Below are 20810 nucleotides of genomic sequence, written 5' to 3' on the forward strand. Positions count from 1 at the left end.
GTCGTTTCGTGCTGAACGAAAACTTCTTTGAGAGTTTGTTTCCGTAAAATTATTAGTTAATCAAGTGTTAAATTAAAGTAATCATCTCATCATCTCTTATTTGAAAGTTTTCAACTGGATTTTATTTTCAAAACTCCTATTTTTAACACGCTTTATTAAATCGACTCGTAAATAAGTAAGTAATGAAATCGAAGGTAACTCTTTTAACTATCTTCCAAGGATCGTAGCGTGATGAAAACTGGCAGCTGTATGTAGTTCTGATGACAATATAATATTATGTTAGGTAATGTCCAACTGAACTGATGGAGGAGCCAAAAGATATGAACTTAAATATTATAAAGATTTTTTTTTTAAATTGTCTAATAAAGGTTAGTCCAAATAAGTATGTTTTTATTTTATGTGCCTAATTACTGTTACTGTTACAGCCTTTTTATCGTCCCACTGCTGGGCACAGGCCTCCTCTCACATGGAGAAGGATTGAGCATTAATCACCACGCTTGCTCAATGCGGGTTGGTGATTTCAGACTATAGTCCAGGTTTCTTCAAGATGTTTTCCTTCACCTTTTTATCAGCCATTGGTGTCCAAGATATACTTAGAAAGTACATACAAACTTAGAAAAGTTGCATTGGCACTTGCCTGACCTGGAATTGAACCCACACCCACATACTCGAGAGGTAGGTACTTTTAACCACTAGGCCACCACGAACTTTTAACCACTAGGCCACCACGAACTAATGTGCCTAATTATGTTAAAGAAATCTAATTTCGTGAAGAAGGTTCATCCATTCAAAAATAGGGTCGTTCGTCATCTCGACACACCTAACTCACCAAGAATGTGTCCACTTGGTGAAACTCAAAATTTTAACATTTATCATGTCGTCAACTCGACACGTTAAGATTTTGATACGTGTCCAGTTAGTGAAACTTAAATTATAAACTTTTATGTTTTCACCAAGTCGACACGTTTTAGAATTCAACCCGATTTCAAACAAAAAGTACGGTCAACAAATGAATGTATTCATTTTCTGTGTCACAAACATCATCTACTGAACGTCAGCTTAGCAAACGCTTCAAACGCGAACATACATATTACAATCCAAAAATATTACGGGTAAAACCGCATGTAACACCAAGTAAATAATAAACATTACAGGTAAAACTAGCACACACAGCTATAATTAACTTCATTGCATAAAACATGAGAGGTAGGCTTTCATGTTACGCGACAGTATGACGATCAATTGCAGTTTTTTTTTACCCCTCCCGCTACGAAGAGGGAAAATACTGGTCAAGTGTGAGTCGGCTTACTCTAAAACTATTCAGTATGGTATTTGAATTACAGTATTTTACTTGGTTTTTACTTCTTGGGCACGGTATTATATTGATTAGTGTATAATAAGTAGTATGAGTCTGTCTTGATATCGTTTACCGCAGTTTCACTTACGTCCCGAGAGAACTGGTTTACTCACCCGTATGAAAAGTCTTATGTGTCGAGTTGGACCCCAATCTATATAACAAACATCCACACACAGACATTTAAATCTATACCAATATTATAAAGCTGAAGAGGTTGTTTGTTTGATCAAAATCAGACATCTGAGGAACTAGTCCGACTCAGAAAAGTTTTAGTCTTACCCCATTTATTGAGTAAAGCCATTGGCTAATTTTACGCGGATATGCTAAGTAGTTCTCTCAGAATGTTTGTCAAACTACCGGTAAAAGCAAGTTAATAACATTATGTAGTAACTCTGCTGCAAATAGATAGACAAAGTAGAATTGTCAACGATCCTTGTTAACTACGGAACCCTAAATAACGAGGTAAAAGCGAGTTGAAACACTCGTGCAACTCAATATCGGGTGTATGCAAATTATGTCAATTTGTCCCACTGGCCGTATTTCAAGCTACGTTATCTGAATCGTCAATATAGGGCTTACATGTTTGGTCATTACATATGACTGGCCTATTTAGGCCTATGTTTACTGACAACATCATCATCGTCATTAGCCTTTATCTAACTATGTTGGGGTCAGCTTCCAGTCTAACCAGATGCAGCCAAGTACCAGGGTGAGCGCTAGCTATCATCATTCATTCTCCGAGCCTTTTCCCAACTATGTTGGGTTCGGCTTCCAGTCTAATCGGATTCAGCTAGCTATCATGTGGTGGATTTTATAAATCATTTTTAAATGTAATTTTATTTTATGACAATTTGCGTATTGCATACTACAATATACTCACTGTACTTTGTTGAAAGGTTCTTTTAACCTACAGACAGACATGTGTTGCTGGGGAGTTTGTTGCGCCACTTCTTCTTCCCAGCAAAAACACATAGGAAGTGGTGAAGTGGTGGGTGGGCGGTTCGGGTGCTGCCTTTTGTAATTTCTTTTTTTGACGTTCGAAAAGTGCTGTTTTGCAGCCAAGTTTGAATAAATGAGTTTTGATTTGATTTTGATCAGTGTTTTACAATTAGCGACTGCCTATCTGATATCCTCAACCCAGTTACCCGGGCAACCCAATTCTTACCCCTAAGACTGGTTGTCAGATTTACTGGCTTCTGACTACCCGTAACGATTGCCAAAGATGTTCAAATGAGAGCCGGGACCTACAACCTTATCATGCCTGCCGACCAAATTTTTTGTCGTTTGTCGTATGTACAAAAATCGAGCGAAAATACGCTGGTATGAAAGCGTTGTAAAGCATAATCTTGAGTCGTTTTACATTCGAAAACGGGGCAAAAGTACAGTCAACTTCAGGTCAGTGGTAACAATTTTGTAGGAAAATCGTCCATATTACTATTGAGTTACGGTGCATGACAGTTACCACTGATGTGCAGTCTACTGTACCTATATGTCAAGCAGTAAATAATTTATTCACAAATCATAAAGTTTTCAAGTACGTCGAAGTAAATGTTTTACGTTCAAGTTATGGTTTTGTAAGTTTGTTTATGACAGACATAATAAAATGCATGTTTGAAAAGGTTGTAAATGTTTTTACGGATTTATCTATCTTTTATATTCGTGTAAGAGTTTTATGCTTGTAACAAACTCACTTTTTGATGGGAAATCATCAAATGACCCCTCCCGATGTGGGTGCAGCGTGAGGGAGTGTCAGATTCTTACTGACTAAAACCCATCATGTTCCTTCTGGAGCTCATAGTGCACCAGGGCAACGTTTTTGTACCTACTAAGTATACATCTTGTTAAATGCGACTAGCCGGATTTGAGAAAACTCTGAAGGTGCGTTTTGACTGCTAACTAAGGACTGCAACTGTCGACCGCAGATGCAGCGACTGCAGAAAATCGCAAGATATTTGACAGCGACTGAACGTGCTGCTGCCGCTTCGATCCAAAACGGTTTCATGTAAATACATACAAACCAGTAGTGCAGCTGCGGCCGACTTCATGCAGTCACGGCATGTGCAGTTGCAGTCGGCAGCTAGCATTCAAAACTTTAGGTAGTTAACATTGAAAACGTACAAAATCAAAATTCATTTATTCAAACTAAGAAAGAACAATGTCAGGTTTCGGCCCACCCAATCAACTAAATTCTCACGGACACAAAGTTCTTTACTACATCAATTTAAATATAAAATACTAACTTCTTATAAAATATTTAATTGTTATCTAGAACTTTTCAAAAAAAAAATCATTAAATAAGTAATTATTTTGTTTATCGAGTTCAGGTTTTTCGTTTTAATAATTAGGAATAATTTGGTTTTGAGAAGTTCAATGCAAAAGTGGAAAACATAGAAAAGCTTCTGACATTAAACTACACAAAAAACTGTAAGAATTTTCACTGTACATGAAATATTTTTATTGAGCCTAAGTTACTATAGACGTCTGACATTGTTCTTTACACAGCTCCCAAAACGCCCACCCTTCACCACTTCCTATGTGTTTTTGCTGTGAAGAAGAAGTGGCGCAATAAACTCCCCAGCGACACATGTCTGTCTGTAGGTTAGAAGAACCTTTCAACAATTTATTATTTATACATTTGTTTGCAATATGTATTGCATAATACAATAAATATGCAGCCACCACATGCTAGCTAGCATTCACCCTACATACCTTAATTAACTCACACCCTACGTACCTTACACTAGACCACATTTACAGCTCATCATCCTCAGAGTCTTTTCCCAATCATGTTAGGGTCGGCTTCCAGCCTAACCGGATTCAGCTGAGTACCAGTGCTTTACAAGAAGCGACTGCCTATCTGACCTCCTCAACCCAGTTACCCGGGCAACCCGATACCCCTTGGTTAGACTGGTATCAGACTTACTGGCTTCTGGCCCGTAACGACTGCCAAGGATGTTCAATGACAGCCGGGACCTACAGTTTATCGTGCCCTCTGCTGTCCAAGATATATTCAGAAAGTACATACAGGCTTAGAAAAGTTGCATTGGTACATGCCTGACCTAGAATCGAATTTAAACTTCCAAAAATAATCTGGCCCTTATGGTCATCTGTTATTCAAATACCTCGAATAGAAAAGGTCGACATTATCCTTTCAAGGTCATCTGACAGAAAACGAGATTCCAATTTCAAACGTGACCGAATCCATTCAGTTAATTTGCGAAACCATTCACTTTTGAACGAATGAGTGAATTTATATTACCTCTGGACATAGATTGGAGGTAAACGAATTTGGTGAATACTAAGCTGCGTCTACGCTAGAAGAGCCGAGCACGAGCCGAACACAATTCGTCTAGTGTGGACCAACTCAAGCCTCTTGAGCGCGCTGCGAGCATTTCGTTCGTGCTCGGCTGCGTTCCGCCTGTTGTGGTTTTGCCCTTATGACGCCCTATATAAAGAGCTTGGTTGGCTGCAACAGCAGCGGCTACTGCAATATTGTTAATATCGTCCATATTCGCCAAGAGCCGCGAACTCACTGCGGAAAACTACGTTCGAGAACAGTGATCGTTGTAGGTTCGTTGTACGTCCACACTTGACGCTGCGAACGACGGCTCCGCTTGTGCTTCGCTCGTGCTCGGTTCGTCCAGCGTAGACCCGCCTTTATGTTTATATATTTTAATATTAATAATCGTGAAAGTATATTTTTTATTTCGTTATTGGGTCAAAACAATTTGGTGCCCGGTGTTTTTATTTTCGGTCGTGGTGGCCTAGTGGATAAAGAATCAACCTCTCGAGTATGATCACGATCTCAACTTTTCTAAGTTTGTATGTACTTTCTAAGTATATCTTGGACACCAATGGCTGATAAAAAAGGTGAAGAAAACATCTTGAGGAAACCTGGACAGTCTGAAATCATCAACCCGCATTGAGCAAGCGTGGTGATTAATGCTCAATCCTTCTCCGTGTGAGAGGAGGCCGCAGCCCAGCAGTGGGACGATGACAAGGCTGTAACAGTAACAGTTTTTATAAATGTGGTCCAAAATTGAAACAATAGAGACGAAATACGCTATGAATATAGATTGAAAACTCATAAAGGATATAATGCTCGTTTTATTATTGGTTAAGGTAAAGATGCTCAAAGCGGTTTTATTTTATGAAGCGAGTTAAACGAAAAATAAATGGAGTCTTATAAATACAATAATAATTCCATTATTCTTATGTTAAATATACCTCTAGCTAACGCGTTTTAGCCGTGCCCTGAAAGTACAACATCGCGCATCCAGTGAAAAAGTAGCCTTTGTCTATGTATTCGTGGGCTATCTAATACTGAAAGAACTTTGCAAATCGGTTCAGCTTTACAATATTAATACGTATAGATATTTTGTAATAAGCAGTGTTTTTCAGTTCATTTGAAAAGACCTAAAATCAATGAAATCAATGAAAGTCCTACAAAGCAATAGCCCATTTCTCAAATATAGATAGATAGATTATGCTTTATTGTACACCAAGAAAAAAGAAAATTTACAACACAGGACATCACAATTCACAAAGAAGAGTACAAATGGCGGTCTTATCGCTAATCAGCAATTTCTTCTAGACAACCTTTGGATGGAGTTTATCTGGAGAATAGTTTGAAAATGGGTAGTTTAGGGTGTACATAATTATAATTGATAAATATACGATAAATACTAAAGATATAGAAAATAGTAAAATACATTTAATAATAGTAGAATAAATGAAGATAAAAGAATAACAATACAGCGACAGTAGTCAATGAGCCAGGTAGTGATCCTTCACCATTTTTTTGAACACTGCTTTCGACTGCGCCCGCCCCCGCATATAACTCATTCTAACACCATATAAAATTCATACTTCATGATTTTCCCCACTCGAAAGTCCCAAAGAAAAGTTATAGCAATTAATATTACTTTTGTGGACGGAAAGAAAGAAAGAAATACAACACTGAATTACTTTGCATTTGAGCACTTTTAATGATACTTCTTTCTAAAGTTTTTAATTAAATTTACATGAATTTTATCGAGTTTTACGTAGTAAATGTTGTAGGTTTTATGAAAAATCCGGCCAGGTGCAAGTCGGACTCGCACACGAAGGGTTCCGTACGTAAATAAGCAAAAAACACGTTTGTTGTATGGGAGTCCCCCAAAATATTTATTTTATGTTTCAGCTCTCTGAAAATGTCAACTCTCTAACTATCACAGTTCATGAGATACAGCCTGGTGATAGACGGACGGATGGACGGACGAACGGACAGAGGAGCGAAAACAATAGGGTCCCGTTTTACTCTTTGGGTATGGCACCCTAAAAATCGACTATAATTTAATACTAGCGGTTTTAGCCATTCCAGCCACATCCTTAAGGAATAAATCCGCGCACGAGGATAAAAAGCAGCCTATGTTCTTTCTCAAAGTCTAGACTTCGTATTAAATATCACTTATAATTTAAATCGTTCAGTAGTACATTAAACACACACACACACAGTGTACAGTAGACATTAAAGCCAGACAACATACAGACAGAGTTACATACTTTCGCATTTATAATATTAGATAGGAATTACAACAGGGAAAAAAACGAATGTATGCTTTTCATTAGCAAATGCCGTTTTTGCTATTTTAATTCGCGGAATTGATATTCAACCGTTATTTAGATTATAATTCGTTTTTATTGCAGTTAATAGAATTTTTTTTGTTCATATTAAATTAGTTTATTTAAGGTAATAAGTTTTGTAAGAGGTATATGGTGATATTCTATACTAGCTTCTGCCAGTGGTCTCACCTGCCTCGTGCCTTTTAAACTAGTTCACGCACCTCGACAAAAAGTAGCCTAGAGCCTTCCCTAAGAAATTGATTTTGACACTGAAAAGGATTTTTCAATTCAGCCCTGTGGTTCCTGAGTTTAGTGATACCAACAAACTAAGGAACTTTTCCGCTTAATAATATTCATAGTAGGTAACTAAATATTTTTTTATTTACTAAATATTCTTCCGCATTCTCATTCATATGCCTACTCAACGCACTCTTAGTAACTTGTGTCTCATATGTCTCATGTGACTATAAGGGTCAATTCCCACTGAAAGAGCAGCGGCCGGCAGCGGCCGGCAGCGGCCGTAATTGCAAGGGATTGAGCGCGAGCGCGGCGGGCCGCGCGGCGCCGCGTGGCGCCGCACCGCGCCGCGCTCTTACATTTTCCGTGCTCTTACGGCCGCTGCCGGCCGCTGCTCTTTCAGTGGGAATTGACCCTAACTGTAATAACTATTATTATTTGGATAATATGAACAATAGAATTGTGATAATTTAATTAATGACATTTGACATTGCAATGTAAACTCATCTTTATATTTGTACGCCGAAAGGCCAAACATGTCTGTACTTTACCACGTTTCTTTGTACCATCTGCATGATACTCATGTTATGACAAATAAATGATCTATCTATCTATCTATCAATCTATCTATCTCATTACAAGGAAACTTCAGTAAATTATATTACAATAATAATTTACATAATAAACTAAAATCTACATACAAACCACAGACAGAACCACGGTACACAATACGTTTCCTTCTGTCTGACAAGCTTTCATAAGGTCACTTACACATGAGTGCGCCTTTTGATGTCAGACTCTATTTAGACGTGAATACCGCGCATGTCTTGTGCAGGAGCCCTAAGGACGGTTACACACCCGCCAGGTAATCGGTGACCGACATTTTGTAGGAGAAAAATAGAACACACTGATAGTAATAATTTCTGTCAGAAAATCATAACATAAGAACGTCCTACGAAAAATCGCTCTAGTTATCCTGTCCTTCAAGAAGCCTTATGGATTTTTGAATTTTCCTTTAGGCACATTCTAAGCAGAAAAAAAAAACTAAATATCACAGGTATTTCAAACATGTTATTGTCGCTCTTTATCGATGGTCCTAGATATCGTTTGCTCATCTTTGGCAGTCATTACGGGTAGTCAGTTAGAAGCCAGAAAGGCTAGCATCCAGTCTTGCCAGGGGTAGCGGTTACCTTTGTAGCTAGGTTTTGGAAATCAGATAGGCAGTCGTTCCATGTCAAACACTGATAGTCAGCTGCATTCTGCTAGACTGGAAGCCGACCCCAACATAGTTGGGAAGTCTAATTTTTACCTGACTACCAAAAAGGCTTATTTTATCAAGCAATTATTTTAACAATATTATAAATACTAAAATGTTTTTGTGTTTACTAATTTTATTAATACTAAAATGTTTCCTTAAACAAAGAACCTACTAGCGCCATCTATTAGTCCTCTCTCGCAACTTGACGAGGCAAAGCGTTCCGTATTACGTTAGCTCCGACGATGTTCATTAAGTTTACTAAGCACTGCATTGCAGCTCTAATAATTATTATTACTTTATTAATCCTTAGAGCCCAGTTTATGCATAGAATAACGTTTTTAAAGGGGTTTTCAAGGACAAAGAAAAATGTAGATATATTCCTTTAGCTGTGACAGTATAAGGGAGCTAACTTCTTTGTTCATTGATAGTAAACAATGGTAGGTTAAATCGTGCTTTGTACTGCAATTGATTAAAGATATGAGTAAGGAAAGATGTCTAGAAACACAAGATACCTAAATATGTTTTTCTTCAGAAAGCGAAATAATATCAGAAACGGATATCAGAACGGATTTATCGAAGATGGATTGAATCAGAAAGGATTTATATTTAAAAAAAGTCATAACATTATAAAGCAATTTATTTGTTTGTTTGAAATATCCGCAGTAATTATAAATCTTTCAGAGTTTGATAATCATACCTAGTTTTGTACAGGCTGCTTTTTATCCAGATGCACTTAGTAGTTCCCATGGTCTGCGGGTGAAACCACACAGCGGGAACCACCAATTCAATAAAGAAAATTATCACAAAAAAATTACTTGACAATAATAACCAAAGATATTTTAGACATACAAAAGAACACTCGAATCGAAAATATCTTCCTGGTTCGTTCATTTAAAAAGAAAATCGAAAAACGACAGCTTTCAATTACTACATTGTTATACAAAAATGCCTGTTCCCCTTTTATGTTTCATCTGCAAAATCGGATTAAATGATATTGATTAACGGTGGATTCCTATAACCTATCTGGCGATCAAGAGATTGAATTTTGTCATGTAGCTCGATAAAAATATAGGTAAATATACCTACTGTTAATTACAATAAACCATCCGTTGATTTTAGAGATTTAAATTTGACCTGATACATGAAGCTAATGTCTAAATTCAATACCCAATCTAAAAACAACGGATGGATCAGTTATTATAATTCACAGTAGCTCCATTGGTCCAATCTCTAATCAGAAAGCAGCGGATAGATAGAATAAAGAAATTCGTAGAATTACAACCACGACAATGAAAGAACAAAGGATTTGTATCCTTACTAATATTATTAATGTACTATCAGTTTGCTTGTAACTTAACTCTTAATAAAATGCAGTGAATTAACTAATTTCAATGGAAAGGTTAGAGTTAGGTTAATTGGGGAAATCATCACATGCCCCTTACCACTATGGGTGCAATGTACAGAAAAAGACCGCTTTTACTGACTAAAGCCAACCTCTGTTCTTTTTAACTGAAGTCCTTTGTTTACCAGAACCGCTGTAACTCAAACCCATCTTTTTTTCCTTCTAGCGCCCTTTGTGTACCAAGGTCGCAGTAGCTCATTGGAGCAATCCCGAAGCCCCGAAGAGGAAATATTAAAACCTCTGTCTTTCAGTTTCCAAAATAATTTGATCGATATCAAGTCACTATAATGGGGAGATACATCTTTCCAAAAGGAAGACGAAAAAAAGTACTCACAAAGTTTCTCAAGACGAGACAGCTAGTCTACAAACAAAGAAAATTTATTTCCATCTACGAATTAATCATCAATTTACCCAGAATAGCAAATGCTTGATAAATAAGCCTATTCCTAAATAGCTATCGGCCTAGGCAGTGCGTAAATCACTGCAGAGGCTTAGTATATTATCTGAGAATCGATTGGTATTATTTTAGAAGTGGGCCTGTTATCTATCTTTGGGTGTGTGCTGCGTTTGAACGGGAGAGTTGACTTGCTTGGTTACTAGCCTGCTTACTTGCTGCCTTGACTACTAATAGCTACTTCGTTGATAACAGTGGCCTCAAGCTCGACTGGATTCCTGGTTAGAGCCGAAATTGCTTTGTGAGTTTTAAATATTTTCACAAAGATATCCGGAAACAAAGGAGTCTGGAAGTTGGTATTACACCTCTATGCATGGCACGTTAAGCCGAAGTCCGCGAATGCTACTCGGTAGCAGGAAGGTTTGAGACAAATCTGACATTAGAACTTGTTAGATAAATATGATGATGATGATGATGTTCTCCTAGCCGATTATCGGCTACGGCGGCTGTTCTCATGTAAGGAGATTAGCCAACTGCGCAGGACATATTATAGTGCACGAGCATTTGCGCAGACACAGGTGCACTCACTATTCCTTAACTCTCATAGCCCGATGGGACGGCAATCCGACACGACCGGAAAGAGATCAGGCGCAGGACCGACATTTACGTGCTCTCCGATGCACGGGTGTATCAATCACCACCTTCCAGGCTCCGGGCTGCTATGTGAAAGTCTTCTAAAACCCACAAAGCGATTTCGGCCCGACTCGGGAATCGAACCCGAGACCTCGTGCTCAGCAGCCGCACTTGCGACAGCTAGACCAACGAGGTAGTTAGATAAATATAATAGTATATTATAGGTAAATATAATAGCTACGTCTTTCATAAACCTCTATATTACACGTTGAGCTGAAAATAGCCTTCATGGCTATGGAAATAGTGCTAGAGTAATGATTGCCTTGGGAACTTGCTTGGTACCTAAATTATAATATGCAAAAGTGTAAGAAGCACATTCACATACGCAGGTAATAGGTATCTCCCCGGAGGAAGAAAAGATAGCGGAGTGCCATAAGGAAGGTAGGTTAGACGCCTTCTTGTTAGTCAGAGCAACGTACGGCAGGCGTTTGTTCTCCACTGCTGTCTCTCATTCAGTTTGTCCACATAAATGTCTGATTTTCGAATAAAATAAGCCTACTATTTCTTATAGATTCCCTACGTGCTGAGTGAGATATTCAACTCCCTAAAATAAACAGTTTATAGCTTTTCTCATTAAATTAAAATTTTAAAAAATCTAAATCTTTAAATTGCTACAAACTATACATATAACCATGGTACGCAATGCTGCATTTTGTAACAAAACCGAGCAAAACTGGGACAGGTCACTAGTTAAATGAAAAAAAAAATGATATAAATTTTTATGTAACGCAAGTACTTATTAAGTATTTTTGGGTACCTATCTACCTAAAAAAATATACATAACCATAGTAAAATACATGTGTTCTAACGTAGGTACAACTTCTTTATTTATTTCATCAAAAACGATTTAAGTAGAATGTAATTGCTAGCCTGGCAAGTGGACAGGTTGTAACCACTGGCGCTAGTCCACTGGCTCGTTTGAACGCACTCGGGTCGATGACGGCTCCGCAGCACCGCATCGCGATCCGCATAGGTTGGGGCCATGAGGACATGCGATTTGACACAATTTTTTTGACTTATTCATTTACTAGCTGTTGCCCGCAACTTCGTCTGCGTGGGCAATATAGAATCGTCAAAATACTACTTATCCCGTAGGTGCATTCTTTCACGTGACAGTATAATTAGGATTAGCACTTAGCAGTCGCATAGATTCATTGATCAAGGTTGTGTTGTGGATGTGACCATTTATCTAAACAAAAGAAGTAAAGCTTGTGTCGTTGTTCAGCCAATTTGGAAAATTATTACGTATGGTGCGTAAGTAATTTTCACAGGAAACAGCTATAATCTATGTCTACATGCTTTGAGTCTGACAAAGCTGTCATTTGTACATTTTCTGCAGCTGCTGCGACTAATCAGAAGCCAGAAAGTCTGTCAGTCTTACCATAATATGGATATCGTCTTGTGTGGTTGACTGGATTGTAGATAGGTAGTCGCTCCAAGCAAAATATTGGTACTCAAACAGATTCGGTGACTGGAAGCCAACACCAGCATAGTTGAGGAATAGCTGGATGGATGATAAAATGAGTCATCATCATCAGCAGGCGCATAGGGTAGGATAGTTTCACTTACTCATGGTAAGGCTGACCCCACATTAGGCGTGCGCGATCCTCGGGCGTGTGAGTAGCGCGGGCGTCGCGAGCGCGCTACGTGAACGTCGCGTTTTGCTGCCCTGCGGCATGTGTGAAGAGTGCAAGCGACGCGCTCGCGGCGAGCACGCGGCGCTCGAGTTGCGTTCTTACCCCTTCGCCTGCTATCCCCGCCGCCCGCTAAACGCCTTAGCAGTTAAACGTCAAGGAGAGCGGCGCGTGCGCGCTGCAAATGCCGCAGGGCAGCAAAACGCGACGCTCACGCAACGCGCTCGCGACGCACGCGCGGCGCCCGCGCCACTCACACGCCCGAGGATCGCGCACGCCTAATGTGGGGGAGGCCTAAGCCGGGACTCCACCGAAAAGTTTGCATTAGTTCACGAATAGGCAAAATGTACGTATCTGTGAGAGTCCACTTCATGTGTTCGTACTTGAAACCTGTAGTGTTGCCAAGATTTTCAGAATGTACGCTCGCAATTTGTCATTTCTTGGTGGAGCCAGTAAATCAAAGGAAACATAAGTGTTGTATACTGTGCGTCACTACCGCACACCGGGAAAATTTCGCTCTTGCGGAGGACGTTTATATACCATATTTTGTGTCACACGTAGACAGGACGACAGTAAGTATCCACCGAAACACTTTCAAAGATCTGATGAACGTCAAATCAGACCTGACTTGGTCACCTGGGGCCAATCAGAGCTCTATGAAGCGATAATACGCTTTGGCTCCTACTGTTATTGTGGTTTCTGAAAATTTATTCACCTCATTCAACGATGAATGTAATTCTGATGGTACTATTAAGAACACTTGCTTAGCGCAGAAGCTGACGTTGGCAGGTCAACTCTTTTGACTTCTCGAATAGGATACCATTAGTTTTTGTGCAATGCACACCTGCAATGCATTCTGGATTAGGATAGGATATAGGTGGATAGGATTTGCAACAGAGAACAATTCTGTCTTTGTGATTAAATGACATCAAACGTAGTTTTATACAAAAAGGTGTTTTTTAGGGTTTTTAGACTTGGCTCGGGTCTTACTGAGACTGTTCGTAATCGTGCATGCATCGTAAGCATGTCTTTGGTATGCGGCGCGTAATTTGTACGTTTTCAGACGCATAAAGCATTTTACGTGTGTATGGTATTAAATAGAGAGAGCTCCCATTTCTTATCTGCACTTTGTATCTGGGCTTGTTTTTAAAGCTACAGAATCCTACATTACCAACCTCACGCTTAGCAGCGCTTGCGAGAGATAGATCCTCATTTCTTCTAGGATTAAGTTTACATATTTTGCATCAGAAAAAATAATTAAGGTCTACTTAATACTACTCACTCAAAGTAATTTGTTTTAAGGCCACCACATTAGTGGAAGATAAGCTAAACTATGTTTATGAAAATTCCTGATATAAACTCCATCTGTAACTTTAAATGATAATTAATTGTTCCACTAAAGTCGTCATTTTTGACATAATGTTCAAAAAATAATTTAGATGGCACCGTTTTAAATTTGGCTGAGAACTATTAATTTTCTTTTCATCAAGGTAATAATTATAGTTGGATTTTGATGTGGCACGGCAAACTGACAAACACTATTGGAATGTCTATCGAAAAATTACACTACGTGTTAAAATATGGTGAATTACGGAAAATACACAACTCCATCTGTTGAAATAATAATCCTCTATAAAGAATGTATGGTAATATTGTCATTTACCACCTCGCTCCTTCCTTTGACAAATTTGATGTATTTTATTTACCACAGACAGATGGAGCTACTTTAACCTTGGCTAAACAAAATTTTCATTTTTTTTTTTCTTCCGAAGTTACTTATAAAGGTGTGATTTTCTGTGTAAAGATTAATAATAGGCCGATCAACTAATATAAGTACAACATTCAAATGTACAGTTTTGACAAATAGATTGCGTGTCGTAATATTTTACATCTTGAATTCACAAAATTAATCATATCTTTTGATAGAGTGAATCGATTTCGATGAAACAAAAAGTAAGTAATACCCCAAGTTACGTAGAATTTTTGTATATAAGCATTGTCTGCATTTAATTCGTAGATTTTACGTGAATCCCGAACAAACAAACAGATAAACAGACAAACAGACAAAAATGACAAAAATGATGGAAATGGGTTCTGTTAGTTATCCTTTAACATGCTGGCTATTTTTTTTGTCAATTTCTTCAATGTACAAAAATTACTTTTCTACAGATTTATTATATGTATAGATAGGTTTTGGTGACCTCATGGGCCGCAATGGTCAGCATGGTCGACTACGAAAGTGATGGTCCCGGGTTCGATTCCCGGTACGGTCAGCATTTGTGTGATACCATGTGTGTTGGCTGTGGTCAGGGTGTTACAATATGTATTTATTTATATGTGTAACTTTATGTACATAGTTTATCAGTTGTAGTACCCCATTTAACCCCATAACACAAGCTAATAGTAATAAATATCTTACCGTGGGGCTAGCCGACCGTGATTTTGAGTTATCGCAACGTTCATATACGTCCTAAAATCAATAGAATAATGATGACAGAATAATACCGTAGCCTATGTTTATTTATTTGCTAGGACGAGCAAGAAACCGCAGGAGCATTAAAAAAATCTTCACTGTTAGGCGGGCCATTAATCGGGGGAATTACAGCCTTCTTAAAGGTACTTTTTGAGAACAAAACGCTACCGCTTATGCCATCTATGGTTTCCTTAAAAATTGCTGTTTTCATAGCCACAAATACGAGACCTTTTCTGTTTTTGCACCCGCAATTTACCGTGAACCGTTCCTGTCGGATTCGAGTCCAGATTGACGTAAAAGGGTTTTTGCGCACAATTTATGAAAAAGTAGCCCTTGAGTATGGCAACCCTTTTCTGATTTAGGCATGTAATCGTGCAATGAAAAAATATTTTGTAGTTTATTCAAATCTTTTAGGGACAATGGGTAAATAAAGAAATATCGGGACATCTTTCACACACGGTCGGTTAGTCCCATGGTAAGATATTTATTAATTTGCTATGGGTGCTAACACAACTGATGAAGTATATATAGCTACACATAAACCTATATTCTAAATTAATTGAGGAAAGGTTAGGCAGATGACTCAAACCCTCTGCAAGCACAAGAATTTATAAAAAAATATATATTAAAAAACATAGATCACATGAATAAATAAATAAAATGGCTCTGAGGTTGAGGTAAAGCAAATGGTCTCAATAATAACAATCGAAAAAACTAAGTTAATCTAGGCTAATACATACAGGCAATAATATTTCTTTCTTCTATATTAAAACTGTTATAATTATAAACATAGGGACCATCCGAACTAGGTTTATTTATAGATTGTTTGGAGGTGTTAAAAGTACATCGTTTTATACGGTTTGTATGGGCGGTATAAACGTCGGTGTCTTAATGTCACTACTGGATTTATTTTGCCACCAAATGCTAAAACTTTAAGACTTTTAAGTAATATTAATTTTAATTATGTTTTTTATAATTTTTGAATCCTCCTACTTTTGAATAACTGAGTCCGGTGAAAGCCATCTCTTTGATAGACGGAAAAGTCAGATGGAGCCTCAAAATAAGTTTTTATACATACCCTTTGTCTACTAAGTAATAAAACGTACTTAAAACTTAATTAATTACCAACCGCATTAATAAAAATTAACTTGAGAACAAAACTTTCAGTGAAATTAAGCTCTAACTTTTAAAGTGAAAATCCTCTAGAACTTAAACTTTGTACTAGTTTTTGGCTGAAACCCAGATGAGGTAATTACAATTTCTATTTTTACTCGAAAATTCAGGTTATTGTTTAGATCGTTACTCAATTTTTACAAGCTTTTATTTAACTTGCAATGTATGTATGTAAATAAGTGTGTTCGGGTGGTATTTTACAACTCAATTTTAAGGCACTTGCCCTCAACCGATTGAGCTGTAATTTTGCATACATGTTTAGTTTGGATGACAATGCATGTTAAGCTATGTGACGTCATCCTAAATCCAACATGGCTAAATATACAAGATGGCGGACTAGTTATTTTTAAAGTACCTATACAATATGGGTATCAAATGAAAGGGATTGACTAGTAGAACACAATTCTCTTTACGAAATAAAAATCCAAGATAGCCACCGCTACAAAATGGTGAATAACCTATTTTTTTCAATCCCATCCATATGGGTATCCAATGACAGGCAAGTAGAATAAAGTGCACTTTACCAAATCAAAACTAAAAAGTATATAATAAATTGAGGTAAAAAAATCTTTAAAAACAAGCTTTTATTTAAATCTCACGACAAGCTTTTAAAACATAAATCAGTAAAGTTACAGTAAAAGTTTATTTTTTTATTTTTAGCGCATTTAAATAAAAGCTTGTTTTTAAAGATTTTTTTACCTCAATTTTTTGGATGCAAACATAATTTTGTTTGTCGCCTCAATCAAATATGTGTGACGGTTTCTTTTACGGGTAATTTCGATACGAACTACACATTTATTATGTAAATAAAATAAATCATTTGTTAACTTCATTTGTTCATAAATTACAATAATTTGCTTAAATGTAAATAAGTGCTGACTTGTAATTTTCCTGAACTAGGTAGAACACCTTCAGGCGTAAAATTGCTTATTGTAGGTAATATGTTTGAAACAGTTTTTTTTTCTTAGCCCGTACTGTCCCACTGCTGGGCAAAGGCCTCCCCATTTTGCCTCCACACCTCTCGATCTTTTGAGACCTCCCACCAATCAGGGGGAAACAATTTCTTTTAATTTTATGTTTATTATTTAAAATACACGCAGTCTAGACCTTAAGAAAAGACATCAATATTTATTCTGGGTGCGGGAACCAGATCCTTCGAGACGCTGATAGAACAGCAAGGAAATTTAAATTGCTACTTCATCTATGAAAAAGTTGTTTTTTTTTTAATAACGCCATGTTATGCAGTTTTCACAAAAATGTTTGTACTGAAAGTTTTTCTCGGTTATTTAAAACCAGCAATTACATACAAAAGCGTAAACTCAAACGACATGTATGCTGCATTTTATTACGATAACTGCATTCTGGCGTATTTCCAAAATGACCCGGTGGAGTGTTAAACACAATTATTCTTTACAGCTCACTCAGACTTTATTTGTATAGGTATAAGGTTAAAATTCGATTGACACACGTCCTGTTTAATTTTGTCATCAATCTATTTATCCTGGCTATGGTTTTTGAATTGATATGCAGTTGAAATGTGCTGTAATTATGGTTTTTAATGTTTTTGTGTTCTATGTAGGTATAATTGTTGAAAGTAAATTCAAATGGTTTTTGTATTATAAGGTTATTGCAAGAAGCAGTTGCCAGCCTCTTGGGTACACTCCCGGTGGGCAGCGATGAGGAGTTTTTTGATGCCATTTTATAATTGTTTTTAGTGTATATAAGATAGTTTTATGTTGTATATATATTTATTATTAAGATAAGATATCGCTAGAATATATGTCAGAAGCAGTTATTTCATTAAGAGAACATTCCAATTTTATTTATTTATTTAATTATTTTTTTGTATGTCTCTACCAGACCTCGGGACTATAGAGTCCCGGATTTTTGGGAGGCGAACGTGGGGCCGAAGCCAACACGCTGAAGCCCTTTTGAGACAACTTTAATGAAATGGTGACACAGAACCGGCGATTATCCCCGTATGGCATCGTTCAGACCAAACGTATTGTCGGCCGCTGACTGTGAGCGCGCGTTACGCAGTTTATTGCTTTTCCATATATATTGAAATTGTTGTTCACACCGAACCGACTATACGCTATTACGTCGTCTGTTGTCGCTGACTCTCAGTGGCCGATTATTTTACTACGCGACTATGCACGCGGACGCGGACTGGCTACGCGGACGCAGTTTCCGAATAGCGCCGCTACGCCGCTCGAGAAACAAACTTCAATGAGGACAGACGTGACACGTGACACCTCGCGATGTTCGACACCGAAAAGTTTATTGCAGAAGTACATTCTGGAGAATGTATTTGGAATGCGAATTCAGAAGAATCTAGTGATAGAAACTTACGAAGATGCGCTTGGGAAGACATAGCATCTGTTATGTATGAAGATTGGGGGGTTCAAATACTGAGCTCTTTTATGTGTAGAATAGTCAGCCGCTCAGCGTACGCATCTAGTGTGAACCTACACGAGCCTATTCTTTTGTTCACACATGTAGCGCATCGTACGCTATAGCTTATTGTCGGTTTGGTGAGTACGCTTACTGCAGATTGAGTCGACGTTCACACTGGGGCAGACAGTGAGTATACTCACAGTAAGCGGCGGACAATACGTTTGGTGTGAACAATCCCTATACACTATAGAAATGTACCCAAGGACAATCCCCGGTTCTGTGCTAAACTATTGCTAACTGTGGATGAAAACTACTTGGGCTATTGTGATGGGATGCTAATGGACCAGGAATGGGGAAACTACGGGAACTATGGCACCTGTCGATAACAATGTAATAAATACACGTAAAAATGGCAGGTGGAGACTCGCCAACTCACTTACTGGGCCCCCGGGAATCAGTCACTGAATAGCAACAGAAGGGCAACAGATACATGAGCGACTGAAGGGTGAGGATACCTCGGCGGGCTTTAAACGCAGATCACGCGCTCCCTTCCAGCATCACCGGCCCACTCGCCACTTACCACGAGGCACCTACCCTCCGAGCGGGCTGCTAACCCTGCTCTAGCGACTCCACTCTGACCGGCCGATGAAGGCAAGTCAAGAGGCGGGAGACCTATCCCCCGTCATGCTTCACTCCGGCAGGCCGGAGATGGGGGACAGTATACTCTCCCTGGAGCACTCGGATATATAGCCCCGCGGGGTCGCTACTCCCCGTCATCCGCCTCAGATGCCCTGCGGGGCATTTTATTATTTTAATTTACCTTTTTCATTTAAGATAGTAAGTGTTTATAATTCTTTACAAGATTAGTTTTAGATTTATCACGAATTGTAAACATTTGAATAAATGACAATTAACTAGCTTCTGCCCACGGTTTCCGCCGCATCCCGGATGGTGACAAAAACTATCCTATGTCCTTCTCCCGGGTCTACTGTTACAGCCTTTTTATCGTCCCACTGCTGGGAACAGGCCTCCTCTCACATGGAGAAGGATTGAGCATTAATCACCACGCTTGCTCAATGCGGGTTGGTGATTTCAGACTTTTTATAGTCCAGGTTTCCTCAAGATGTTTTCCTTCACCTTTTTATCAGCCATTGGTGTCTAAGTATACTTAGAAAGTACATACAAACTTAGAAAAGTTGCATTGGTACTTGCCTGACCCTGGAATCGAACCCACACCCTCATACTCGAAAGGTTGGTTCTTTACCCACTAGGCCACCGACTCACGACGGGTCTACCTCCGCTCTAATTTTCAGCTTTAATGGTTAACCCATTCTTGAGTGTGTAAAATGTGTGACTAACACGACTTTCTTTCATAGAATTTGCTTAAACATATGTATTTATTTGATCTTTTTTTCTTTCGTAGTTCACAATGAAGACTCGTACAGTGGTGCTGGTGATAATCCTGGGCTGTGGCGCGGCGGCCATCTTGTTTGCCGTAGCCGCCTACCTCTACATACGGCGGAGGAGGAAAAAGAGGGAGGACGAGGAGGACGGCACCAGTTGTGCTATCAGGTTAGTTCAAAGGTTTTTCTTGATATTGTGGCTTTATGGGATTGTATGACAGAGGTGATAGTTGGAAGTGAGCTCAGCAGCATGTGCAGGGATTGCATGAAATCGGTTGGTAGCTGAAGACGACTGCACATTCTGCTGCCGCGACGATTGAAAGCCATTTCATGGAAAATCATATGAACCTCCAGTCGCCAGCTACAACCTTGGCATGCAAAAGGCTCAAGAATCAAGAGTAGGTATTAGTAAGTAAAAATCAGACACTGACTTTCGATCTAGCTAGAGCGTTTTAATTTTTTCTATCCAAATAAAATTCACATATCGTAATTGCTGTCTACTTCAGCGTGCTCAGAAAACTTGAAAAACATATTGTGTCCGATTTTGGTAAGATTATTGCGAACCATCACAAAAAAGAATATTGACATATCTGGAATCGATCCCGCAAACTTATTATTAAGAGGCTGGTGCTTTAATCACTAGGCTACCACAACTTCAGTCAAACATTCATCCTCCGAGCCTTTTTCCCAAACTATGTTGGGGTCGGCTTCCAGTCTAACCGGATTCAGCTGAGTACCAGTGCTTTACAAGAAGCGACTGCCTATCTGACCTCCTCAACCCAGTT

The 20810-nt window shown here is 38.5% G+C and overlaps 1 protein-coding gene across 2 annotated transcripts in view; it reads left to right on the forward strand.

Annotated features, from left to right (window-relative positions):
* LOC124643716 (synaptotagmin-7) overlaps positions 1-20810 on the forward strand; it is a 649264-nt gene that overhangs the window by 211245 nt on the left and 417209 nt on the right. For both annotated transcript variants that reach the window (XM_047182763.1, XM_047182762.1), the window contains exon 2: positions 20046-20194. In XM_047182763.1, the coding sequence (XP_047038719.1) occupies positions 20052-20194 (143 nt within the window). In that variant the 5' untranslated portion in view covers positions 20046-20051. The remainder of the gene's footprint in view (positions 1-20045; positions 20195-20810) is intronic.

Source organism: Helicoverpa zea, chromosome 28 (genome assembly GCF_022581195.2).
Source record: "Helicoverpa zea isolate HzStark_Cry1AcR chromosome 28, ilHelZeax1.1, whole genome shotgun sequence".
Taxonomy (NCBI): Eukaryota; Metazoa; Arthropoda; class Insecta; order Lepidoptera; family Noctuidae; genus Helicoverpa; species Helicoverpa zea.